Below are 27,485 nucleotides of genomic sequence, written 5' to 3'. Positions count from 1 at the left end.
GGCTCTTCACGATGACTGGGTCATTGTGACATGTTGATTCTGTACTTTTTCCATCATTCTGTTGTAGATGTCCTGCTGTGTTTGAGACATTGTTCTGTTGATCATCTGTTTTTACTTCAAGCAACACTCTGTCCAACAGATTCCCTCACATTTGACTCTATAATACTCTAGTTTGTAAGGAAGTGCATGTAGAAGTCAAAGACTATATGGCCCAATAGTTGCAGACTAATCATCATTCTTCCACCTCCATGCTTGATAATTTCATGTTTTGTATGTTCAGTTTTTACTAAACATGAACTGGAAGTTAAACATCTTTACTTTGGTCTTGTTTGACCAGTGGACTCTTACAAATATATTATGGTTCGTAGAAAGGAGAAATTTGTTTGCTTAGGTCATTTTGTAATACAGAAGAGTTTTCTTCTGTTAATTCTTATAAACATGGCTACCTGTTTGGTCTGTTTTTATCTTTTAATGTGCTCAACGATGCCTGCAGAGATTCTGGGATTGTACTTTTTCTTTTTTTTTTTTAACTTGGGCTCCTTCCCAAATTTCTCTGTGGTTATTGCCGATGTTGTTCTGTCTTGGTATTCCATATATATGTATGCTCCAGACCAAAACTCCAGCTTTCACAGAGGTGGTAACAATGATAGTCAATTAATAACACTTATTTGAGTTCCAGCACTTGGCTGCTAATTTTCCCCTTGTTGATCTTGTTCATACTAATCTGAATATTAGTAGCAATACAATTTCCCTAGTAACTTAATAAATGTAATTACTAATGTGAAAATACTTGATCCATAATATCCATAATACTTGAGACGGTGCAAATGGCAAGTTTAAATCCATTTGGCACATATTTATATTTCTTTTTGTGTCTTGCTCACCTTTTCCTTTCACCTGACTCTTTCACCATGATCCCCCTTGTCTGTCTGTTTCAGATGCAATGTCCAGGACTACATTTGGCACAAAGGTGCGCGCTGCGAGTCGGTGGTGACTGAATTCCAGGTGATGTGCCTCGCCGTGGGCGCCTCGGCCCTGGTGGTCTTGCTGCTCTTCATGATCATCGTCTGCTTCGCCAAAAAACTCCATGTGCTTAAGACGGAGAACAAGAAGTTGCGCAAGCGCAGGTGAGACAAGACCATAAGGTTTCTAATTAAAGAAAAATAGAAGATGTAAAATTTTATGTTCTATTTTCTTTGCCTAACTGTCTCACTGAGACTTTTAGACATTTGGCAGAAATCTTTAGATGACAGGAATTGACAACCACTAGTTGAAAACAACTTTTCTACTGTTTAGAAGGAGACCACAGCTGCTGCAAGCTTCAACCTTCAACTTTTGCAATGTCTGCTGCATTGCATTTGTAATTATAATTACAGAAATATTAAATAATTGCAGAAGAAATCAGACAGATCAGGACTTTTATAGAATATTAGACATTCACTGTGAATAACGAAACAAGATTCTGAGATTGGCATGAAAAATGAAAGAAAGGCAATGAATGTAACCAACTTCATGTGTCTTTCAAAGAAGTCCAGAAAATCAGGCTGTTGTGCTGACAGGAGACAAAGGCAGTGGGTTGTTCACCAACTGATCAAATCATTACAGTTATTAAATTCTAACCTTATCAGTCACCAATTAATTCATTTATATATGAATGTAAATACATGTACACAGAGAGAGGTTAAACAAATAAAATAGTACGAGAGCTTTTTTAGGACCTCATTATGCCTTTCACCACAAACTTCTTTTTATTTTCTTTAAATTCTACAAAGAACTGCATGGCTGTTAAAGTAACTGAATTATACACCAATTTTCACCTAATTAGTAATACCCTCTTTGCTGCTTCTCTGATTTATGCACTCCTTGAGCGGTCCGACACTTTTGGTAGATGGCCATGTCTTGCTTTGGAGTGACTCATTTCAGTTTTGGATGATGGACTGAACACTGCTCTTTTAGATATTCAAAGCTCTGAACAGTTTTCAAAACATTTACCTTATTGCAGTGGTTATATTTTATTTGCTATGACATGATCAGGATTTTGGTTATAAAAAATTTAGAAAACCATTTCACAGTTATGCAACTAGTTAGTCTACTGCATAAAATCTTATGAAAGTTTCTGATTATAACTTGACAAAACGAGAAAAAGTTTAAAAAGTATGATGCATTTATGATGCAATGCTAATTCAAAAAAGGGACTTGCTGTGTTGTGACCTCAACACCTTTGCATAAAGCTAAAAGCCCTGCAATTTATTTGGTGCACTGTATCATAAGAAAAAGACTGTCGGAAAGGCAGCAGCAGGAGGAAAAGAGAGAAACAGACAGAGTGAAGAGCTGGACTGAATGTAAAAAGGAGTAGGAGTAGGTTGGGGTTATTTTGCCCTTACTTCAACTGTGCTCATATTTTGATGCTGATCTCCGTGGCAACAAAGCAGTTGCTGTGGATGAGCAACAGACTGAGCACCGCGGATGCAAATGAGAACCAAAGGACAGAGACCTCATCACAATCTCCCACACTACAGGGTTTATTTTTAGGACTGCAGGCAGGGATATCATGCTAGCTGTGGAGGAGATTAAAGTCAGTAGTAAGGAGGAAAAGTGGTGCATTGACTAGCATCAATAATGCTAGCTTGCAGAAATAAAAAAAGAGAGGGTGATGTCATTGGGACTGTGGATCCAGCTGAAAGTAGGGCAGTCTGAAGAGGAGGAGGGGAGGGGAGCGGGAAACGGATGGAGGAGGTGGGGTTGACCTACATACAGCTGTGCAACCTGAGGGGTGTGAGCTACGGGGTGCTGCATGAAAGAAAAACACTGCCTCATCAAGTGGTGGGTTTTAAGCAATCGATGAGAAGAAGGCAGAGGAGCTGGAGGACGGCAGATTAGGAGAGGAGAATAGAAGGAAAGATGAGGATGGGGGAGTGACGGCGAAAGTGTTGCATGAAGGAAGGAAACAGAGCGAAAGACGAAGAGGAGAGGGCAGCGTTGGGGAGAAAAACTCAGCATGACACACTCAGAGGAGCGTGTTTGGTGCTGAAAAGGCTCATGAATACTTGAAACTCCCACACTCTCCATCTGCTGTGAGTTTCTGGGGAGCGTCTTGAGATCAAGCAGCATCCTGGTCAAGAACGGAGAGAGACAAAGGAGACAAAGACCGAGGGAGGATTTTAAAATGCTGCTTCCTTTAATCAGAAGTACAAGTAACTAAATAAAGAGTTTTTTTATACTCCCATTAAATTGAATCCTGAAACTGAACTCATTATCTGTTATCCCTGATTTAATGAGTATATTTAGCTCTGAGTCCTCTGCTTTGACACACATCATTATTTTCTGGTCAAACGCTTATCGACCAGAAATGCAACAGAGACAAAGATAATCCAATAGTTCAGCAGTTAATAATAGTTTGGTGAGCTATTCATCTAATATGTAATGCTTGTAGAGAGTCACTCAACTGAAATGTAGATTTGGGAGTACTGAATTAAAAGCAGCCAAATGATGATTAAACAGCTGCCCTGCTGTTTAACAAAAACTGAATCATGATGCCCGATGAGGAATACTCAGTTCATTTTTTACCTGCACAATCCTTAATGTAATTTTTAATTTTGTGTCGGATACATTCAAACTGAGCCTGCCAACAATTCAGTGGGAATTAAAAGTATACACCACCAAGGATGTTTTAGCCATTTTTTGTTTTTACAAATTAATCAAGGTCAACAAAATTTGGCTTTGAAAAATTAACAACCACAACAAAAAATCTATTCAATATGAAACATAAAATATGTGATCCCCTCTTAACTGTGTGGTTAGGTCACAGTTATGCTTGCACATCTGGTCGCTGCAGTTTTCCCCCTTTCTTCATTGTAAAATTCTGTCACACATCTGACAAGTTGTATGTTCATAATTGAGTACTGCAGGTTGTGAAAAACTGTTCTCATCACATCTAACAAGCAAGTTTTAAAGCCAGTAAATCAAAACTATATCTCCCAATTTGTTTAATTGTACCAAGTACCTTAATAACTGTTGAAATTGTGCATTTTATGTACAGGAATTATGAATTGATATTTGTTCAAAGGGAACCTAGTGTGAGACCAAAGCTGGAAGTGGTGATGGGAAACATGCTTTATCTCTTCCTTTCCCACATCATTTCTTAATCTTTCAGTCATGACAGTTCATTCGTCAAATCTAACGTGAAAGCTCTGCATGCAGATCAGAGGAAATGGCTGCGTTTTGATCGAAGAAGAAGACCACAGCCTCTTTAACTGTACACATGATAAGAGAGTGAAAATGATGAAAAGCAAAGTCTCAGCTTGACATCAGAAAGCGGTGGGCTGATGTTTCTCTGCGCTTTCAAGAGTTCATATAAATAGTTTGAATGAGAGGCCAGATGACAGCCAGAAGAGAAAAATATGTAAAACTGGTGTCACTATCAACAAAGTTACTGTTTGATTTTGTTTCTGAGACAAACTTCTCTTTGCTGTGATGAAAACGAAGGAGCACGAATCTCAAAGACTTCAATATGACTCTGTCAAATGGGAATTCCTGAAGTTGTTTCCTCCCAGGTGAGATGAAAGGAAACTCTTTGTGTAGCTGCATCTGATTTATCTATATACAGAACATTTCAAGTCACAGCATCTCAATGACATTGTGATATGGGCTTTTACGCTGCATAGGGGTTTCCATTTCCTAAAGGGGACTTTTTTTTTACTTCCATTTTGGTCTCAACTGCTTAAGATAGATTAAGAGAATAATTTATTCATATATGCTATGATCGGAAACTACATTCATCTGTACTGTATACCAAATGGTTATGCAAAATTCCCATTTTGGAAGCTTTTGTACTTCCGTTTTGATTTCAACTGCTTCTGAAAACAACTCCAGTTCTTAGGAAACCCCCTTGCCGTTTTTTTTTGGAAATAAAAATAAGTTTATGTTTTTTGGTGTTAGGAAAATGAGCTGTTTCAGAAACCTGTGGATTGTTAAGTCACATTTGGCCAGCACTGTGTTGTTAGCTAGCAACCCTAGGCAAGCGCAGCCCTACGACCTAGCAACCCAAACAGAACTCCAGCACGTTTGGTCAGATGTTTTTTCCATTGTATGCATTGTACAATGGCTGCTGGAAAAGACAACTGTTGCGTTGTTGACTTACCATCCAGAAAACACTTGCTGCATTCTTGTTGAACTTTTTAAATGTTCAGATTATCTCTTCCAAACCTTTTTCCGAGAGCAAAGTATTCCTCCTTCCCAAAATCCATTGAAACTTAAACATTTTTAGCCTATTTCTTATTGTACATGCATTGACCTACATAACAGTTTTGCATGAGCCTGCTGGAATGAGAATTTAAAGTTTTTAAAAACTTATTGTGCCATTGTACAGTCAGATCTCACATACTTCTACCACATCCCAGGACTGCCTTTATTTATTTCTCACCAGAAACTGCACTTTGTAAAATGATATTTTGCAGAAAATGTTGTATGGTCTTTTCTTTAATTTCTCCAGTGTTTCTAAAATTGATATTGATCCAAATATGTAAACAACAAAACAAAAAACAAGTTTGCTTACATACTGTCCTCTCCTTCAGGGAAGCTTTTGACTCATGTTGTATTGCTAATAAATAGAAGAAAATCATATTTGAGAGGAATTAATTTCGTTCAGTAACTGTGAAATGCTGTTTGATGACTGCTGTTACATTGCTACACTGGCTGTTAAGAGTTTCCTGAAAGCTTCTCACTGCAAACACAATTTTCCATGTGTTCATTATAACTAAGTGCAGGGTTACAAGATTTTAGAAAATCTTCCAATTGGCATAATAAGTGTAAATATTTTGCTATGGAATATGGACTGGTATATTTGCATATTTACATTTTTCTCTCTTTCTGATAAGTTTTTCAATCACTCTGTGACCTTTAACCTTTTGAGTGATGTTATTAGTGTCTGCTGTGAGCACCTGCTTCTCCTAGTAGTCTTTTGCGATATAACTTTTACGGCCACAGATATTGTGATGATATTTTCGATATATTGTTGCAGCCCTACTTGCTGCAACAACATATCGGAGCAACTAGGGCTGCTACCCTAGTTGTTGCGAGATACTAATCAAAATTGGCTAATCTTGAGCTAATACTAGCTCAAGATTAAGGGAAAGTAATATCAGATAATGTCCTGCTATTTCTTGCCTGGTTTTAATTTAAAAAGTAAAAAAAATAAGTCACTTTTTTCTACTTTTTGAATTTAAAAGCAAGTAACATTTTATTGTCAGTGTGTTGCATCACAGATAAATGTTTATTTCTGTTTTATCATTTCTGATGTTGAGCTGTCTAACTGATGCTGCTTTTGTGCCCCCCATCCTTCTTATGCTTTTCTTCCTGTCTGTCTCACTGTATGATCTCTTACCTCTTGTTGATCCACAACCTGCATATTCTTTTTCTGTTCGAGTCTTTCTTGCCATTTCATTCTTGTTTTCTTCCACGTCATCTCTCCTCCTTAACCACCTTTCTTCACGGTCCTGTAACTCCTTCTGTCTCTTTTCCGAATTTCTCGAGTTTTTCTCTAAAACATCCCACATGCTCCTTTATGTTTATGTTTCCCCTACGGCTTCACCTCAAATCTCTGAAATTTTCCTTTTTTCTGTTTTTGGTCTCTCCCTCCATTCAACCCTTTCCACCCTGCTGGCGCCCAGCAGTAAGTACCGGCCTTCATCGGAGCAGCACAATGATAATTTCTCGCTGTCCACCATCGCTGAGGGCTCCCACCCAAATGTAAGGAAACTGTGCGACACCCCTCCTAACGTCCCTCATGCCCGTGCATTGGCTTACTATGATAACATTATCTGTCAGGTAACGTGGTTCTCGCCTCTCTCTCTCTCACCCTCTTCTGCATCTCCCTCCCAACCTGAATCCTGCACCCCCGCAAAATGCATGGGCATGAGTATTCTCAGATACTCTGAGGTGTTATAAGCTTAAAGGATAGAGGACTAGCGGGGCCCAAGTGCCAGGATCAATAGTGAGAGATTTCTTTAATGATGCAGGAAATCAAAACTCAAATAGGACCAGAGGGATTGTGATCAGAAGCCCAATGATCATCAGTCTCTGAACACAAATTTTTGTTTCAGTTTTTTCTCAAGGTATCTTTATTTCTTAAATATTTCTGGTTTTGAAAAGCTAAGCTTTCAAAAGCTAAGCTTTTCAAAAGGGATGCAATAGTTAGAATTTTTTTAACTCGTAATATTTCCTGAGATCTATCAACATTTCCAAATCCAGCAGCAGTGATTTATTTTTTTTTACCAACTTAAAAAAAATTCCTAAGGTTCCTACAGATTGCATCATCTGGATTGCATCATTAATGGCAAAAGGTGTTTTGTCAAGAGGAATCTGGTGTTGAATAGAGAACAAATGAAAAACAATCATGAATCACATTTCTTTTCCAGATGTAAGAGTCTGTCAGGAAGCCTGCCATAGAGTGTAAACAAAGAGATAAATACCCACAGAGTTTTAGAGTTACAACATTTTTATCTTGATTGGTTTTATTTTTAGTTCCCCGCAGCCATGAAAACATTCTCTTCAGAGTTTAGTTTCCACAATGTTGACAAAAGACCAAGCACAGCGTAGCTTGGTGCTGTGGTTGCATGATGCTACAAACACAGCCAGGGGCTAAAGGCTTCAAATCCCCCTTGAAACCAAGCTGGCTCAAGTCTTAAAGGTTTTTTGTTACAATTTGACCATTTTAGGACAGAAAAAACATCCTTGCAGTGAGTCCTGCCTGTTCTCTGTCCTTCTAACCTGCTCTCTTTCTTATCACCTCTTTGCATCTGTATTTAATGTCATGGCATGTCTGCTCTGTCGCTTATATGGGCCACCTAGTGGCCATGTCTGCCTCCGCAACTCCTCTTGTTTACTTTGTTTTTCAAATGTCTTCATGACTTGTTTATCCTGAGGGTATATTGAGAAAGAGGGACAGATAAAAAATAATAATAAAAAAAATGATTCTGGGTGTATGGGTTGAAGGAGTCGCATCACAACAGGTAAGCTAAAAGTGTTGGGCTTTTGAGAAAAATAGTGGGTGTTATCAGGATAAACATCTGGGATGCAACACCTCCCTGCTGCCTGAAGGTGGCAGCAGAGCTGACAGGTGTCTCACTAACTTAAGCATGGGTAGCTAGTTTGCGCTAACACCAAAGTTGTAGTAGCATGGGTTGCTGTAGTGCTACAACTGGGATTTTATTTTTTACTTTACCTCAAGTTTTATTTATTTTCAGTATGTGGTACCACCTTCTCACAGCTCTCCCAGTAGTTTGTTCGCCTCTTTATGCTGCAGGCTGTAGACTTTGAACTTGGCTTCTTTACATGTAGTTTTTTTCATCCAGATGAATCCCATACATACAAGTGCAAGTCATTTATCTCTAATGAATATTAAACACAAGATAAAAAAACAAAAATCCATCATCACTTTCTAACATGTTAAAAATCCCTTGCCATTCACTGGATTGAATAGTACTTGTGGTATACAAATGGATTTTCATTGTGGGTTCCCAAAGATACCCTGTGAAGTATTTTTGAATAATACTGATGCTTACATAGTAAGCATTTACATCCCAATGTTACTAAAACAGGATGCCAACTGTGTACATTACAAAAATTGGACAAACTGAGGTTAGCAACCGTTTACGGAAGAAAGATCTATCTTGCTATTTTTTTTATTTCTGCAATTTACCAGCATGCACCAATCTGAGTTTTTCTGTCTACTGACATTAAGGAATGTGCTGATCTCCTAAAAGCAGTGGATGTGGTGATCAATCCAACGACTGCTAACTAAATGACATAGTCACTCCTATAAATAAAATATTAATTTTGCACAGTCTACATAATGTGCAAATATTTCACATGTATTATAAAGATAGTTTGCTCCATGGAAATCAACTCTTTCAGTTTTATTGGTTTCCATTTCTTGCTTTTTATCTGGTTTTCTGTCCTTTAACCAATTTTGAGTCTGTGGAATTTAGGTCAAGTATAAAACATAAACAATCACATGATGTTTATGTGAAATACTGCCACCTGCAGGTGGGAGTTAGCACCCAATATTTTTAACTATTTTTGCAAAAAAGTTGTGGTAAATTCACAGTTATGCATTAGAGGAAAATAAACCTAGTATATATTGATTTTATGTGAATTTCCGTGTCTCTTCAAAATAAATGTTGATGAGCTAGAAAAAGTTTATAGTTTCAAGAGGTAAAGTATATTAAGTAGCACAGCATCGCATTCAGATTTACTCCCAACCCTGCTTTTAGATCAGTTTAGTAATGCCAGAAAGCTCTGGCATTACTGATATGTTTTAGGGGGAGTGAATTCTCTCTAGCTCTACCACAAATTAAGTATCCCCAACTACTATTCAATACAGTATAAAGCCACTAATGAGCACAAAACACATCATTTCACAAGTAAACAATAAATACTCCCTAAAATAAAATTCACCACAAACTAACAACTCCATGTCTGTGCGTCTGTGGTCTAGAACCTCATCGGAAATGACCAAACCTGTGGGGTGCTGCGTTAGTTCATACTAACAGCCAAGCAGCACCGCAGAGTCTGTGCAGGAACAATTCTCATTCCAGCTGGGAATATCAGCTGACATTGGACAGAAAGTCCAGTTACTCCTGCTTTTGGTCTCTGTCTCCAATGCTCAAACTCTATTTTATCTCTGTCTCTTCCTGTCTCCTTCTTAATCTCTTTTAATTGTCTTTGATCCGTTGGGTCTTTGACTCTTTTTCCTCCTTCTTTCTGTCCACTTCAAACTCTGTCTTTCTTCGTTCTCCCCCTATCTGTCTTTCTTCTGAGGATGGCTTGTATGGTTGTTTTTTGAGGAATATAACCCTTTGCCCCATCCCCCTCCCCTCAGAAAACCATGAGCAGATACACCTGGGAGTGTAAGACCAAAGAGGAGTCCGACTGTGAGGTAAGACCAAATTTCAGACAGTCCCGAACCTCTGTCACCCTCCCAAACAGTTCTCTCATTGTAACTGTGGCCCTGTCAGTCACCCCTCTCAGCTGATGAGTCCAATCCTCAGTCCATCTGGACAAATACAAACAAAAGTGTTTTAGACAAAACGTTGAAAGTCTTGAAGTGGAAAGAGTATGTAAAACAGAACAACAACCATTAGTCCTACTGCAAAAAACACAGAAGTACTCACTGCTTTTATAGTATTCTTATTTGTAACATGTTATTTTGATTTTTATACACAATAAACACCTGCTGAATGTAGATTTAATTTTCAGGTGTGTGTGCAATCATTTTATCACCATAGTCTGATGCAATTATTACAAGTAATACAAGTAAGATAAATAGACAGACAGACAGAGACAGGCAGATAGATACTGTAGATGCCATTTAACTTTAACTCAGACTTAAACATTGGCAAAGAAACATTTGACCTCATCACCAGTCCAATCCAAACACACAAACACATGCTGATCCTTGATCGGAAGAAAACAGCCTGTTACAAAAAACCCTGTTTACTGAGAAGGTGAATGCAAGGTCCTTGTTTTGTGTGGCAGTTATTTCTCTGCTGTAATTGAAAGCTTTGTGTTTCATTCATGGTGGTGGATTGAACCCACTTGTCCCCAATCTTCCCCTCAAAGTAATTCAGCCGAGTGCCACCGTATCCTTCCCCCTGCAGCAGATGGTGGAGGGGAATTGTTTTCTGTCAACAGTAAATAAATTCAGCACAGGAAATACATTTTCCAGGCAGAGTCGGCAGTAATTTTTAAGAGGGTTTCCATCGACTGTATTGGCTTTCGTTGACTTATCACGACTGAGCTGACCTGAGGTTTTCAGCAGAATTAAGCGATTTAAATCATACTAAACTACTTTGTTACTCTCAAAGACAGGAGTCCATGTAAAGCTACAAACAATAATAAGTCCTGGATCATCTTGTGCCATTCAAACAATCACAAATCCTTTAATAAAGAAAGACAGTTCTGCTGCATACTAAGATAGTCATGCACACAGAGAGAGGCAAACATTTAGTCTGTAAATGCAAACAAGAAACATTATGACACTGAATTTTAATATACTTACATGGGTTGATTCACATTCGTGACAACCAGACAAAAACTTCATCCAGACTTAACCAACACAGTCTTAAACAGAGGACTACTTTTTAAAATATTTATTGTCAATGTCAGAAAGTCTGGAACAAAATCTTTTCCATCAATCAGAGTGTGACTCATAAATTAAAAACACTGACAAAGGTGTTCAGCAAAATCTGTTCTCGTACCAAATGACCAACTGCAGAGCAAGTTGTACCATAAGCTTTTTGTTTGCTTTGAAATTATAACCAGTTATTGATGCAGGTCTGTGATGGCAAAGTAAGAGTAAACCTTACCAGAAAAACAAGGTTTGTTTTCATAATGCAGCAACTGGAAATGATAACTGCAGAGAGGAAATGTTCAAAAATGATATTAACTAAATTAATCCAGTAAGCAATTAATGCTTAAATCAGTCATTAAAATCGTGTTTCTATGGGTTTAAATTGAGTCAAATATTAACTGAAAGCAAATATATCATAAATTGCTTTCTGTTTTGTAATCAAATATTGACCAATTTGTAATTAGAAGCTACATTTTGCAACTATCAGGGACAAAGTTTCCTTAAATTAAACATAAACTTGATCACTTTCTTTGGTGTAGAATTGCAAACAAATAGGAATGGTACATGTTATTATATTTTTTTCTTTAATCAGAATGACCAAGCAACATCCTAATGGAAATCCATTCCATTTATTTCCAAATTATTCAACAGTGTTACTGTGAAAATAAAGTCATAACAAGTCAAGAAAAAAACAAATGATAACTTAAATATTATTTTATTTTTCTACCAATTTTCGATTGGTTTACATGTCCGGTTTTAGCCTTTAGGGGTCACTGTGTCACACAAAAAATCACAACAACAGCAAAACTCAGGCCAGTTATTGATCAAATCACATTTCAAGAGAAACTATATTATGATCATAGCTTCCAGCTGCTTCTTGTCTTTCACAACACACAACAAACTGAAGTTTTCCAACATTTTTAAAAGAAAATGTAGCCAAACACTCTGAAGTACTTAAGCATTACTATTTTAAATGTCAAACGTTTGTAACATTAGGATTGGTTTCTGATCAAGATTCTACTTGTTATATTATTTGATAAATTCAGACAGTTCGTAATATTGTGATATGATTATTTGGAAACTGTGCCAGGGATTCTGGGATATTATTTAGACCTATTTGGTAAAGAGTCTTTTGATAACTATATGTAAGCTGAGGAAACAAAGATCTTTCATTTTGTAGCATCTGTTAAATTCACAACCTGTGGACATTAATCAGGTCAGTTGTCCTTAAATATTTCATTAACACCTCAGAAAAAGCAACAGTTAAATGAACCTTAGAAAATACATGAGTAAGTAGACCAAACTCATACCGACTCAACCAAATAATGACTCCCATCATAAATCAATCTGAAATCTGTCTCCTCTTGCCTATGATGCATTGTACGGTGACCAGAATACCATCCTAGCTAAAAGAAGGACATCAAGAACTGTCCATGTGCCTCCATCATCATCTTCATCATCAGAACCCTGTTTATATCTGTTCCCACTCCCCCCCAAAAGTTTATTCCCACACAAAAGTCCTCGTGACTCTGTGCCCCCACCCACTGCCCGCACCCCTCCACCCATGCACAACAACAATGAAATCCAACAAACACAAACATTTTCCAGTTTCATGCTGACGGGAGGACAGAGGGCCCCTATCCCGTAACCATGGAAGTGACATACCCACACGTCCTGCCTGAAGTTACTATCTAGGCCAACAGCCATCGGGTAAATCCTCTCACTGCTCTTCCTCTCTGAAAGTACCATTGAGTTCAAATGCAAACATTCAATTAGGGAGTGTCTGCAAGTGCCACAGGCCTCCGGGTCTGGACTTTAATACGTGTGTGAAAAAGAGAGTATCTATATCTGGCAATACTCTGCTTGTGTATATGTTTGCGTGTGTGTGTGTGTATGGGTGGGCGGGCATTCTTCAGTGTGGTTCCCATTGTGACAAAGAGGTGCAGACTGACGTCCTGGGAAGCTTTGGTCCAGCCAAGTCGATAAAGCCATGCAAAATTAATGGGGCTAAGAGGATGGAAAACAGAGCTCCAGTGGACTCTATAATCAATTTTTCCCCTCTGACCTTAATTAAATGCAGATGACTTAAACTGAAACAACTAAGGCACAATGTTTGTGTTTTCCTCCTCCAGCCACTGCTTGGGTATGTATGATGGTGGTGCATATTGAAAATAAGCTTGACAGTGTTTTTATTTTAGAAATTATAAAAGGACAGCAGAGACTGAAGGTGTTCTGCATGACCGATATTCACTGTTTATGGGAGGTGCATTGTTTTTTTCTTGCATGTGGATGTGCATGTGTTTCCTGGGTTGCCTGGTGGGGGGTAAAGGGAGCTGGGATTACTGTCGCTCATGCAGCTCACCACAGAGTCTCTCCACCGATAGACAACATGCCAGCCAAGCATGGTGATTTTTAAACAGTTGATCATACAGACCAATACAATTTATGCGATTGTAAATTATTTCTGACATCTGTTTATTTTTTATTGTTTGCTTGGGATTTTTTTTTTTGGTCAATTGCTCCATATCTGCAACATTTAAAAACTTTTTTTTAAATATGTTAAATTGTAGGCTGTGAAAAATGTTTTGTTCAGATTTCTCTTTCAATAAATTCAATATTTTATTAAAGAATGACTTCTCCAAACATAATAAAATATCATAAGAAAATGCTCAAATGTTCAGAAATCTCAGTGAAACAAATGTGTCCAAATTTGGTAATAAAATGATAAAGTGAACTTTGGTCAGTAGCTGTTGTTATAAATATAAATTAATTTAACGTTGACTTGAATCAAGAGGTTAAATAGAAGTGGTATTGATGATGCCCATAATAGGTTTCTATATGCATCTTAATTTGATTTAGCTGACTGTACCTTAAAAGTTTGCTGAGCATCATTTTCGTTTTACAAAGAAATTTTAAAAAACATTACCTGGTTGTTAATGCTTTGAACACAACGTGCAGCTGCGGCTGAGTTACATAGATGCAGGCACATAAAGAAAAAAAGGTGCAGGAAATATTGGTGGGTACATGTCCACACCAGTCCTTCAGAAAGTTAGCCTATGTATTTAAGGTTGAATAAGTTAAATTTAAGTTTGTTTTCACCACATTCTTTCTTATTTTGTTTTTCAAATTTTAGATTTTCTTATCTCAGTTATTTCCTTCATTTATGTTTCTTTCCAACTTGAGCTCTCTAAGTTTAAAGTTAATTTGGTTTAATGGGTTAGTTCTGAATAGAGAAAGAAGCTGGCTCAAAAACTGCAACCTTACATAAGGTGTAAAATCTCCAAAAGAAAAAGTTTCTACAAATAACCAGGGTCAGGGTTGCAGCTGAACATGAGTGCTTACTCGGTTTAAGCCATCCTAACTGTGCTTTTTCCCCCCATCCCTCCACTACTACCCATTCTTGTATAGGATGATCCTCATTCCCAGAACAAGCTGGAAGACCCGGTGAAGGCTCCACCCAAAGAGGACGACTCCCTCAACATCCACAACTCTCTGACCCCCAAACATGAGAACCACAAGGTCCTGGGCGAGGAGAACTCCTCGGAGGTAAACTCACTGCAGAACAACATGATGTGAATCAAAACAAAACGCAAAACAGCCCCCAGCAACTTGACAAAACACAGAAAACGGCACGGTGTGTCGGCAACGGGAAGATGCAGATCCTCTCCCTCCCCTGCTCTCGGGTCGCCCGCTGCCGAACGCGCCTAACTGGTCAACCAACCAACCAACCAGCCAACACACCAGCCAACCAACTAAGTCTACAACTGTCTCCGACACGGCACCACTGCCACGAGCAGCCTTCAGTCGCTGCAAATAATAATAAAAAAAAAACATACACCAACTCTGCCGCCGTCACTGCCCCAGCTAAAAAATGCCCCCATCCCAATCTGCTTCACCCAAAGCCCCTTCCAGCTCCTCTATCCTCTACATTCAGTCAAGCCTCTGTTTCGCAGCCCCTCCCCCTCTTGTTGCTTTCACTCCCTCCTCTGTATCATACCTGTACACATGCACACACAGACATTAGAAGCATACACATACTGTGAAAATCTCCGAGACATAGACACACTTTCATGTGAACACTGTCACACTCACCTTCCCTTTCCCCTGCCTGCATTGGTGTTTTTTGTAAAAAGAAAGAAATCATACAGAAGTTTAAAACGTACAGAAAAAGTTGTTGTAAAAAAAAAAAACATTAACTACTGAGAGGTTTTGATGTTTGTCTGACTAATCCAGTGAGTATGTATAAATATTGGAAAAAAAAAAATATTGCTCGGATTGATTTAAAAGAAACAACACAATGTGTCTTGGTTTTCATTGATGTACTTTCTAATCCTTTGATGTACTTGTTTTTTTTTTTTACTTTTTTGGGACTTCAAACAGAGAATAAGCAAATGAAACTCAGACAGTTGTTGAAATAAACCTTTTTAACATGACCTCTCTGAATCCTGTGTTTTCCTCCGTGTTGCCTCCCCTTTTCTCCTTCCCTTTAAATCCAGCGCTTTCTGCATGGCTTTGAACACAGCTTCTTAAGTCCTTGTCCTGCGTGTGCTTTAGTGTCTGCACAAAAACAGCCAGAGTTAAACATTTCATTACCAAAGATACGGTTTATTGTGTTTTTATCCAGACTTCAACACAGGTAAAATATTCCTGTTTATTTCTAGATTACATTTTACCGCAGTCATTATGTTTTTGTGATTCCTGTACTAATAATTATTTTAGTATCAATTATTACATTGATTATTCGGATGATTAATCATATAAAAATATTGGCACAATCTCCAACCTCTTAAACCTTTTTAAACATAATTAGAGATACAAATAAAAAAATCAAACCCTTTTTTAAAAAAAGAAAACAAACTCAACTGGGTCTTTTGGGTAAGACATATTTACACACAAAGGTGTTTTTGTCTTAAATGTGGGGTTCTAGTTTTGTAGTTTGCTTATTATCCACTGTAAAGACACATAGCTCACATGGAAAGGGCAAAAATTAAGATGCGTTTTGTGAGATAAGAATCTTAAGATCCAAGGGCTATTGATGTTTAATTCTACAAAATGGACCAGCAATTCCAATAAAATTGGAGCAGTGTGCCATAAAAACAGTCCTCTAAAAGGTGAATCATTTTAGACTGAGACCGCAGAAAGTTTTCAAAAACTATTCAAATTGATCCTAAAAAAGTTTTGATCTCTTGTCAATGTTGATGCAAACTCTGTGCTGATAGTCCCTCAGAAAAATATAAAAATGAAAGGTCAGTTAGCTGATGATGTGATGGTGAGATCTACCATTGGCAAAGTCTGTACTCTTCAAGAAATTCTCCTCACTGCTCGTAAATCATGACAAGAAACACCAGGAACTAGTCTGCTGCTTCTGCATGTTTCATGCCTCTGGAGACGCTTTTACTGTTTCCAGCTGGATACACACTGGCTGACACACTTGTGCTTGCAAATAAAAGCTATTTCAGGTGCACATTTGGTGTATAAACAGAATTAGATGAAAAATACATTTATGACTGACACAGTTTTGCAATCTTGTGTAGTTACTACAAGGTGCATTACAGTTTTTATAGATGTGAGTTGTGAACTTGAGAACCAGATCCAGTAATTTCAAGTGAAATTTATGACTGATCAATCAAAATTCCCCTTTGTCTCATTTTGGAAATCTTGTATTTTTGATCTAATTTTTACTGATTAACCATAAGATGCGTCTTCAACATGATTTGAGTCAAGCTCTACTTGTGTAGTTATCTAAACATGATTTGGAATAAAATACATTAAAGAAATTCTAAACCAAGTCATAAACATTGATTAAAAACAATCAAATTCAGTATAAATCCTGACTGAGTTCATTCAAGTCTCAAATCCAAGATAAGCTGAGGTCAGCCATCACGAACTTCAAGTTATTATTTATATAAATTCTTATTTAACAGCTCTTTATTTGGACTTTTTTTTTAAGGTGTTTTGTTTTAGTAATTTTGAGTCAGAGCTATTTTAGGCTGAATTGCCTTCATTGCCCTCAGTTCCAGAGGCTAAGTTTCAAGTTTATGTTTCAACTTCAAAGACAATCCTTGTCTTTTTAAAAATGCTCCTTAACTCACAAATTGGTTCCCACAAACACATGCACATTCTTCCAGCGCTGATAAACATTAATGAATGTGTCTCAGCTGAGGCCGCAGTTCCTGAAGCCTTTTGTTGGATTTCTCCTTTGGTTCTGCGTGAAAGTAACGGCTCCAACAACAGCATTGTGGCGGATTCTTCCCAGGGTGGAGGAGTAATGGGTGAAGGGTGGGGGAAGGTCCGGGTGCCCTTCCTTTTCTTCAGATAAATGGACAGGGGGTTCAGAGAGCATTTCAGCCTCCAAAAGGTAAAATAAAAGACTTTTTATGAATAAAGAACAGCAAACAGCAGTACACTGGTTTTAAAAACAGCAACAGCAGCGATTATCATCCTCTTTATTCCTTGCAGCCTGTTACTCAAACACATACGAACAAAAATACACATTTGTGAAGCTGAGACATGACTGCACATGTTAAAATACACACACTAAAAGAGAGTTGACTGAATTGAAATGAGTGACGCTAAACGTACCGCAGGACACCATGGCAACAAGTGGCCATTATATTACCAACAGAGAGAAGTGAGGCAGCGTGAGGGCGGCACGGTCGTCTCTCTGGAAGCAACAGCGAAAGGCTGAATCCCTAAGTGCTTTTAGTCTTTTAGTTTTCATCTTGAATATTATAAAAGTGTTTCAAAACATCTCATCACAAATTATGAGATATCGAAACAAACCAGACAACAAGTCGGGAAAGAAGTGAGTTATAGAGGTGACCAAGATTATAATGGCCACTTCTGGAAATAGGACAACCATCAATCATTGCTAATCAGTTTCATCAATTAGGTCTTTGTTTCAGTATGACCAAATGGAAGTCACTTCTCACAACAGGAGCTATAATACATAGCAGCCCACCAGACTTTAGTCAAATCCTCAAAGAGCTTTAGACCAGAATAAATAAAATGTTCTGATTTAATGGAGAATCCACACCAAACTTTGCATCATGTTAGACACTGTTAAACAAAGTAGTGTGAGGATCAGGTTGTGGGGATGTTTTTTGCAGCTGGAACTGAGCAGCTGCAAACATGAACACAGCCAAATATATATAAACTCTTAAGGGAAACCTACTGTAGAGTGCTCCATAGTGGTAGACAAAAGCAATGATTCATTCTCCAACATGAAGATGAATCAAAACCCACAATCAAGATTGTTGTTTACAGTGCATGCAACTTCCGGTAAGCTTTATCGCCTCAAAATGATGCATTACATACATCATGGACAAATGTTAGCAATTGGGTAAAAGTTTATAACTTCAACAGAGTCGAAACCTCCAGCAAACTATTGTTTCTCAGTAGCCAAGGCTGCGAACCTGTCGAATGAAGCAAAGTGTAAAATAAGGGCCTGGCTTTTACCAGGCTGCATGGTTTCAGGAGTAGCTTCATCCTATAAACTTGAAAACTAACTTAGAGCATATCTGCTTAGCTTGTTCCTCTCCTACATGAACCAAATGAAGTCCGATAAAGTGCTCTGGTATCAGTTCTTGTGATTTTTGGTGTATATTTTCAAACGCCCAGTCAGTTGTGATAAATGGCTACTCACTCTGAGCAAAGTTTCTTCCTGTTATAGGGGCAGCTTTCCTCTCTGGTGTTTAAATGCATGATCCACTTACTGCAAAGTCAACAACACAATGCAAGCGACTATCTGCTGCTGCAACGAGCATTCATCCAGGAGGAGCGAATGCTCACTGACTCAATAAAACCTGCCGGGTTTCCTCAGCTGAAAACCTTTGAATCAACTTGAATAATAAAATTAATTTGAGTTGACAGAAAACTTCCAAAGCTTCCACACCATTCATTCCTCTCCTCTTGTTTTCTCTTTCAGTTTCAGCTGTCAGTAGGTACTTGCATGCATTTTTAGACATTGGGCATCATCACCATGGAAGCACAGTGTGAAGCTATGATTTTAAATCCAAACTCTACAACCTTTCTCGTCCTGTGCCTTCAGACACACACAGCCACTCAATTACAAACAGGCCAACCAAGCAGATTAAAAGTCTCACAGAGCTTTAGTGTCATCTAGTAATATACTGGAGGCTATCAGAGAATTTAAACCGCTCTCAACTCCACTTCAGGCTCAACATGGCATTATGCGATCTCCACAGACAGCCTTAATCCGGCTTATCACATACGACTGCCCTCATCAGGACTCGGGTTACATTTTAGTTTTTAGTCTCTATGAGAAATGTTATCTAATGTAAACTAAATGTTTTTTTCGAAATCAAGATAATGACATTGAGTGACAGGAAATTCTGAATTTCCATTCCCACATTTCATTTAAAGTGAGCTGGTTTTCCCTCCATAACAAGAAAATCAAGAGTCTCTTTTTTGTTTACACAGAATCTGAATTAACAATATTTTTAGAGTAAATATTTCTGGAAGAATTTTCCTTTTCTAGCAGAAAACTTAACATCACTTTTTCTTTATACCGTTTGTAATTTTTGAACAATAAATATTTTCACAGGAACCCAGATCTTAAAATGTTCAGAATGTCCTGAATTTTGTTTTGGTTCTGATAAACATTTTGGGTCAGTATTCTCTTGTAAATGTGAGAAACTACAACCCCTAATCAAATTATTTTTCAGGAGGGATTAAAGAACAAATTGTCGAATGGACAGTATTCTCAGCACTTAAATAAACAAATATGTCCATTTCTCAAGTGTTTTGAACAGATGTTTCCTATTATTTCTGTAATTCTTTTTTCTTTTTTTTTCCTCAATTGACTCTTAAATTGCCACATTGACCCCAAGTGTCATTCACTTTGGTGTTTTTTTTCCGTGCCTATCCATTGCAGTTCCATTTTTAAAAAGAAAAGATGCAGTGTTGGACCAAAGTGTGTAAGAGGGAAACAAGAAAAGAAACGGACATGTTGAAGGCGTCTGAAGACTATATTTTTTTCCGATGCTCAGAGTCGAGCCAGATGGGACCTGGGATTCGCCAGCAGCCAGTGATTGGCTGACGGTGTGGTGGAATGATGCCGTAAGGATGCCAAAGTAGCTGTCGTGATTGGCTAATGCACGTAGTAGTCCACCCAGGAGGCACACACACACACACATTTATTCATGCATGCAAAATATACACGTGTGGGGATTAACCCAAAATGTACAGCGTAAAATTGATGTGTGTTTTTGAAAAACCAAAGTTATGGTGGAACAGGTCTGCGTGTGCGTGTGCAGATTTGGGGAAAAAAGGCATAAACTGAAACCAAAAGGAACCAGATAAAGCAGTGAAGGGGCAGCTGAAGAGGATTTTTCTTTTCTGGAACTACCCCCACCTTCACTCCCACGTGATTCTAAATGAATCAGTCTGGCACCGTCTAGTTTACTAATGAGGCTCTGAGGAATGCTGCTGATCAGAACAGGAGGCAACGGCTTCCATTCTGATGGAAATTTGGCGATACGTTACCAGTTCAGGGCAGAGTAGCTCCACTTCTCCCAACCTCCAGTTAGATGTGTACAAGTAACTGGTTTAACTGGTTTAGTAGTAGGGCAGTGATGGTAATGAGTTCGAAAAGCTGAAAGTGGCACTATACTGCTCACTTCAGCAGAAATTATTTGCGCTCTGATTAAGATGTTAAAGCTCCTGATGACCACATTCTGTCCTAATATTTTCAGATAAGAATGTTATTATTAATATTGTAAATAATATTGTAATTCTAAGCCTAAAGTGTCTTTGTAGAGTTTTTTTTTTGGACCCATATTGCAACCAAATTAAGCTTACTGAAACATGTAAACAGACAATCAAGCACTATATGTGTATTATAGGTATCTAAAGGTATTAAAATTAAAAAAAAAAATTTTAATTCTTCAATTGATACCACATTGTTCAAAAAATGTTTGTTTTGGTACTAATCAAATGATCTGTTCACTAAAATGATATTCAAGTATTTGAAAATGTGTGGTTCTGGACTCCCCAGGCTTTATTACCTTATAGACTCAAAGTTGCCATGTGTTCTTTATAATTTGTTCAGTTTTATTTTAGTAAGTGTAGAAAATGTCACAGAAGAGCAATTGACACTCAGCATCATCTCTCAGCTGGAAAATTGAGCCATGACAGCTTTTAATCAAGTGTAAAATTGTCTCTGCAGGTTTAAAATGTGACCCACTAAAACAAAATATCAACAGAAACTACCTGCAACTTCCTTATAATAAAGAATTTAGTACTGAGTTGAGAAATTAATTAGCAAAAATAAAAACAAATACAGAAGATAATGGTTTAAAAGTATCATGAAACTGATCAATTTAAAAAGGAAGAGTGAAGATCTAATATTTTGGTAACATTTCATTTACAGGATTAGAAGGGGCACCAATAACTGTGGCACCTGGGTTTTCCCATCTTAATGATTGAATTTTTATAAATTTATCAAACTGAGATTGAACTTCTGCAAAAAAAAAAATGTATTTATTTTAAACCTTTTGATGCATCTTTGTCACAGGTGCCAGAAAATGTGGAGAGGCTGTTTGTTTATCAGTCACATGCATTTGTGTAAATGTTTTACTTTACTGAACCATTCTCCTCCTGCACTGCAAGGTAACCATCGACTTGGAACTCCACCTCAGCAAGAAGACTGAGTTCAAATCTTCAGGAAGACCTTTGGCAAAGTACGATGTCTACCTCTACAGGGTGCCGAAAGCCAAACCCCGTATTCTAAACGGGCCAAGCACTAAGACAGCAAATGGACCCAGCAGAACCAGGGCCAGAGTTATAAGGTGGGAAGATGACTTGTACCCACCTTCTCCTCGTTGTTCTGCTAGAAGCCCAGTAAGTACTCGTTCACTGCCAGCCTCTGTGCTCAAAGAGCTCCAGCAGACTAAACCTTTGACTATATACCCCTACAAACTCTGACAAATGGTCTAGTTCTACCTCCCCAACGTGGCTGGTTAGTAAAATGTTTTCTGACTGTTTGTTGTTGGACTTTAACATAAAGAAGAAAAGAAGCTGCAATGATTCTGGAAAGCTTAGAGCAAGCCATAAAATCAGAACGTGTGTTGATACCGTTGAATAGAACCAAAACAGGATTCTGGCAAATTATTGGCTTGACAGACAGCTCAAGCTACAGCACATTGCAAACGTGCAGACTGATGTGCCATCAAGTGCAGCTCATCTGACTATTTCTACCTGAATGCCTGTTTTAAGTGTGTTCTTTTAAGTAAACTGTTCTTAAGAGTGCAAATTGTTGTTTTATACATGTTCCTCCAAAGATGCAAGACGACTGTTCTTTTCTTAGTTCTGCTTTATAAATAAATGAACATATTATGAAAATACTTTTGTGAGGTTCTGATTTTATTTTAGTCACACCACTACAGGGTTATCAAGAACAATCAGTTCAAGACTTTCTTCACAGAAGCAAGCAGTTTTCTCCCTCACCGACAAACTGAAAGTGTGGACATTAAAATGAAATCGTTTCTAGATAGTTTCGACAATTTCTGATGACTGTTGCAGGGCATTTTGTGAATATTTTAGTTTGAAGCCCAAATTCTGCTGAAACTACAATATGGGGTTTTTGTGTATTTACATTCTAAAATTTATTTGACCGTGATGGGTTTGGCCACATGTTTTATGTACATTTGTATAAACAGGGTTCAATTTCTGTCATACTTAAAGTGTGCATATTTTCAGTTTGCTAGCTGGATTTTTTATTTTTTTTTACTACTCATATGTTTCACTTATGGTCAGAGAAGGTATAAGGATTAGGATTAATAAAGGATAAAACAGTTTTACAAAAACAAAACAAAACAAAACAAAAAAAAAAAAAACATTCCAACTGGTTGCAGAAGCACATTTCTCAATGTTTTATGTGTGCAGTGCTGATTGTGGTACTTCAATTATATTTTCCAAAAGTATTTTTGTGTCTGAGATGTTTTTCTTTTCCTCTATATGTTGTTACCTTCCCTAACAGTTTTTTATGCTTTCTTTTTGGGGCTTTTACACCTGACATCAACAGTTTCATAGGACAACTGGATATTTGTGTTACTCCATTTAATTTTATTTTCAAGCAGTGCTCTAAAATGGAGCATCAGAGAACTGTCATAAAATAATAATGCTCTTAGTCGTATCTTTAGGATGGCAATATGTTAAAAACATGAACATAAAAAAGATAAATTAACAAGTTGTGATAATGATGATCATAATGTGACTCAGTGGTGATTCGTTGGAATCGTTGGAAATGACCATAGTCTATGATAAGCATTGCATTTCGTTTAATTACGTTTTCTCTTCCGCTATTTCAAAGCTACACACTGCCACCTACTGATTGAACACAATATTGCTTTGCCTTTTGCTGTTACCTATTAACATCGGTAGATGGCGCTGTCCAAAAACTGACCGAGAGAGGGAAAACGAAGAAGCTGCGATACGTATTCAAAGATCGTCTATATAATTAAACTTTGATAAAACCGCTCTGTCAATGGGCCAGGATTGCTCTTCATTTTCTAAAATCAAATGTTGTTGAAGAAAACTTTTCTACTCAAAACGCAAGAAAAGCTCAATGTATATTACAGAATATGTTAAATAAAGAATTATATAAAGAAAAATTGGTATTGTTAATGGGTGTTGATTTATTACAAATCTGTATTGGGGCACTGTCAGTTACAGAAAAAGGTATAATAGAAAATATTTATTTGTAATATACAAATAATCACATATGTTTGATTTAAATGTAATTATTGACTAAATTTGTTGAATTTATAACCACTTTCACGACTTTTCAAGACTACACGTGTCACCAGTTAACGTGAAACTCCTAATTTGGAAATGTTGAGAGTGAGCAGTCCTGTTTGTAATTAACAAATCTTTGACTCAAACGTTCTCCGACATATTTTTCCTACCTTGGCGAGATAAGCTTTCAAATACTCACACAAAAACATGTTTTTAAACAATGAATAAGAGAGTAGACATTCATTTCCGTCTCTTAAGGAAATCTATATTCTACAAATGTGACATACTTTTTCAAACCGCTGAATTTGTGTTGTACATGTAGTTTAGCCGAGGGAGTTAGCAATGTTTACAGAACTCAACAGCATCCTCAGCGCCTCTCCTGACTCTTTCACACAGGTAAAAACTAACACTTTTGGCTTGGATTTAACCTTAATGTTAATATTTTAGTTACATTAGTAATGACTGTTTTTTTATGTAAATATTTGGTATATATGTCCAGACGCCAGGGAAAATATTGATGGTGTCTTAATTTAGCTACATTTCCGTTCGACAGGAAGAATTTATCCTAGTCTCCGACAGACAGAGTGACGCATCTTTTCTTATTCATCACTTCCTTTCTTTCTACCTACGAGGTGAGTTATAAAATCTACCAACAATAACAACGAAACAGGGTTTTAATTAATATGTTTTTTCAATGTGTCTGTTTTCTGATTCAGCGCGATGCAAAGTGTGTTTTCTGGGCTTGGTGCAGTCATTTTGCCACTACAGTGCAGTGAGTCAAAGACTGGTGAGTGCTTGTTTCCCTTTTATGTTTTATTCTGGGTAGGAGCAAAAATTGCACATTTAGAAAATGACAGGAATGACTGTTTGTTCATTATTTTGTATGATTTTTTTCCCCACAGGGTGTCAGTTTAACACAGGCAAAGGAGAAAGGTCAGCTGGTTTTCTTTGAGGGATTGAAGGAGTGCCTGTCTGTTCTGATCCCAAATAAAAACAATGTGGAAAGTGAAGCTATGAACTTTCTCAGGTACAGATAAATAGGTCTTTCTTATAAAATCCAATCATATAGCTAGACCAGTTCTGATTAAAATACAATCAAATTCAGTAAATTTTCCTCAGTCAGTTTGGAGCAAAGTGTCCATGTGAGCAAGAAAAACCATTTGCACCAAGTTACTGATTTTCCCCTCATCCTGAGCAAACATGTCATGACAGTGGAGATGAACCTCTCCCTTTTAACAGGAAAGAACATTTAGCAGAACTGGACGCATTATGAGCACACGATGTTTGGGCCAGCGATTAGTTTATGAAAACAAACAAACAAAAAAACTGTCTAGTAAAGAGAGCAAAATACAGGGACACTGGATCATGAGTACTTTGTATAGGATAAGAAATAGAGAGTTTGCGTAGTTATTGGCCCAACAGTTTTGTTATACTAGTTATTTTCTTGTCATCATTACCTTTAATCCTTAATTCACCACTCTTTGCGTTCAGGGACCCACCAGTGGGCCTGAGGAGTCTGTATGAGTTTGTTCACTCCAGTGTGATCGGCTCAGGCAGCATGGAGGAAGGAGCAGAGCAGTGGGGACCCAGTGTGCTGCTGGTGGATGACCTCAGCGTACTGCTGAGTCTGGGCGTCGACGTTGGCGCTGTTTTGGACTTCAGCCATTACTGCAAAGCTTTAGTTTGCTCCCAAATGCAGGTGTGACCTCGTATTAAAAAGAAAAATTTTGTCTGCTGTCACTACTTCAATATGTTTGTGACAGAGGTAGCTTTAATGGATGGCTTATTTGTGACTACAGGGGAACATGGTGATGCTGGTTCGCTGTAATGGAGAAGACGATGATCTTGATGGAGATGAAGGATCAGAGGTTCTACTGAAGGGTCTGACCCACCAATGTAATCTTAATCTTCATGTACAGGGTCTCCCCACGGGCTACTGCAAGGACATACATGGTCAGGTGTGTGACTGATGAGAGTTTTCAATTCTTTCATGTTTGTGTTGGTTGAGTAGTGCTTCGAAAAAAAAAAAAAAAAAAAAAAAATATATATATATATATATATATTATTGTGATTTTTACTGCTAATAGACATTTTTTCTTATAAACCCCATTAAAATTAAAATCTATGCCAGAATGGGGAAATAACAGAAATTATTCCCCACTTGTCCATGCCTCTCTGTTTTTGGATGCTCTCTGCTTAAAGCCTGACCTCTTTAGAAATATCCTCATCAAAGCAATATTTGGTCTTTATATGTATAATTTTCAAGAAGTCTGAAAAGGTCACCAGTCAGTTAGAACTTAAGAAATATCTATCAGAACCTGATTATTTACCTAAAGAAGCCTTTGGTTCTAGCATTGTTAAACATACTCATGTGTTTGATGTCAAATATTTCTGACTGAGCTGTACAATAAACTGAGAACTCCTTGTTTTCCAGATGGAAGTTTGTTGGAAGAGGAGACAAGGCGATGCACCACACATGCAGAAAAAACTCTTTCAATACAAAGTTCATGATAAAGGAGCATCCTTTTTTGCCCGAGGGACATCCAGTGCTGTTCTTTAACTCCACATTTTGTTTTTCTCACATGGACTTTTAAAATCAAGAGTTATTATAGTTTTGACTGATGTTCAAACTCTAATTTTTCCTGTTCTATGATCCTGCATTATCATTGTCCTTATCTGGAGGATGTGATCTGTGATATGCAGCTTACTTCCTGATTCCAGGTGACTGTTTATTTATTGGATCTTAGTGATATTACCTGTTTATATTCATGGCAATGTTTAATTAGGATAAATTCAATTTTTATGACGATAGGGTTTATGAACATGCACATTTCTTGAAGTTCAGAAACAGTCTCATCCCTTCTTAAAACCTTTCTTTCAAAGCACAATTTTTTTTCATATTTTAAAATGGAATTAAGCAGCTGTTCTCCGATTGTTTTTTCCCACTAATTTATACCCCAATATCTTGTCTTGTTAACCCCTCATGACTCCTTTCAGTCAGTATGTTTATAGCAGTAAGGTCAATTCCAAAGTATTATGGTATTGTGTTGAATTGGTTCCCATATTTCCAAGTGCATGTGTTGGTACTTCACTATTCCTGACTTGCTGCCACACAGTTGAAAACCATGCACTCACACAAATTTCCATGTTTTTCCATGTAATATTAAAGTAGAAGGAAAAAACATCAGCAAAAACCTGAAACAGGATGAGAAAAGTGCATCAACTTTCAGCTGAACAATTTAGTGAACATCAAATAGTGACGAGAAGCTTTTTGAATTTAATTTTGTTTGTGCAAAAATGAATATTTTTAATAAAAAATGAAAAAAATGAAATAAAAAGTATCATATTGATCATTTATTGCTTGAGCTGATATTATTGTAAAAAGTAAAATTATTTGTCTGGAATTTGTCAGCTATTTTTCATCTGTGGCCACAACAGTAGTTAATAACAAATGAAGAATATTTCCTCCGAAAAATGGTCAATTTAGAATATCCTGAGATCACTGACAACAATAAATAAATGTGTGATACCTCCAGATGTTTGCTTAGTACTCAGTAAATCCAGGTGATTCTTTAGGAGCTCAAGTTTGTGTAAA

At 37.4% G+C, this 27,485-nt stretch overlaps 2 protein-coding genes across 9 annotated transcripts in view; both read left to right on the top strand.

Annotated features, from left to right (window-relative positions):
* The window catches only part of cspg5a (chondroitin sulfate proteoglycan 5a), a 48,481-nt gene extending 32,917 nt beyond the window's left edge, over positions 1 to 15,564 (top strand). The window contains exons 3-7 of one of the 8 annotated variants that reach the window (XM_055047128.1): positions 939 to 1,127; positions 6,669 to 6,747; positions 9,881 to 9,937; positions 12,740 to 12,841; positions 14,540 to 14,654. In XM_055047128.1, the coding sequence (XP_054903103.1) occupies positions 939 to 1,127; positions 6,669 to 6,747; positions 9,881 to 9,937; positions 12,740 to 12,826 (412 nt within the window). In that variant the 3' untranslated portion in view covers positions 12,827 to 12,841; positions 14,540 to 14,654. Of the gene's footprint in view, positions 1 to 938; positions 1,128 to 6,668; positions 6,826 to 9,880; positions 9,938 to 12,739; positions 12,842 to 14,539 lie in introns of all 8 variants that reach the window. The other 7 variants (XM_055047125.1, XM_055047123.1, XM_055047129.1 and 4 more) reach the window with 7 other exon arrangements.
* Positions 15,565 to 24,036: 8,472 nt separating this feature from the next.
* Positions 24,037 to 27,245, top strand: elp6 (elongator acetyltransferase complex subunit 6). The gene is made up of 7 exons (XM_055047130.1): positions 24,037 to 24,286; positions 24,444 to 24,522; positions 24,607 to 24,677; positions 24,793 to 24,917; positions 25,382 to 25,589; positions 25,690 to 25,848; positions 26,325 to 27,245. Exons 1-7 carry the CDS (start codon positions 24,233 to 24,235, stop codon positions 26,448 to 26,450), a joined length of 822 nt encoding a protein of 273 aa, XP_054903105.1. The 5' UTR covers positions 24,037 to 24,232; the 3' UTR covers positions 26,451 to 27,245.
* The last annotated feature ends 240 nt before the right edge of the window (positions 27,246 to 27,485 follow it).

Source organism: Poeciliopsis prolifica, unplaced genomic scaffold (genome assembly GCF_027474105.1).
Source record: "Poeciliopsis prolifica strain line A6 unplaced genomic scaffold, Auburn_PproV2 SCAFFOLD025, whole genome shotgun sequence".
In the NCBI taxonomy this organism is placed as follows: domain Eukaryota; kingdom Metazoa; phylum Chordata; class Actinopteri; order Cyprinodontiformes; family Poeciliidae; genus Poeciliopsis; species Poeciliopsis prolifica.
The sequence above is the reverse complement of the archived record's forward strand: the minus strand, read 5'-3'. Positions and strand labels throughout refer to the sequence as shown.

Excerpts from the sequence above, each read along its gene's own strand:
- elp6 (XM_055047130.1), top strand. The coding sequence starts at position 24,233 with ATGTTTACAGAACTCAACAGCATCCTCAGCGCCTCTCCTGACTCTTTC. Across the intron at positions 25,590-25,689 it reads TAGTTTGCTCCCAAATGCAG|GGGAACATGGTGATGCTGGT; the intron begins GTGTGACCTCGT and ends TTGTGACTACAG. Across the intron at positions 25,849-26,324 it reads GCAAGGACATACATGGTCAG|ATGGAAGTTTGTTGGAAGAG; the intron begins GTGTGTGACTGA and ends CTTGTTTTCCAG.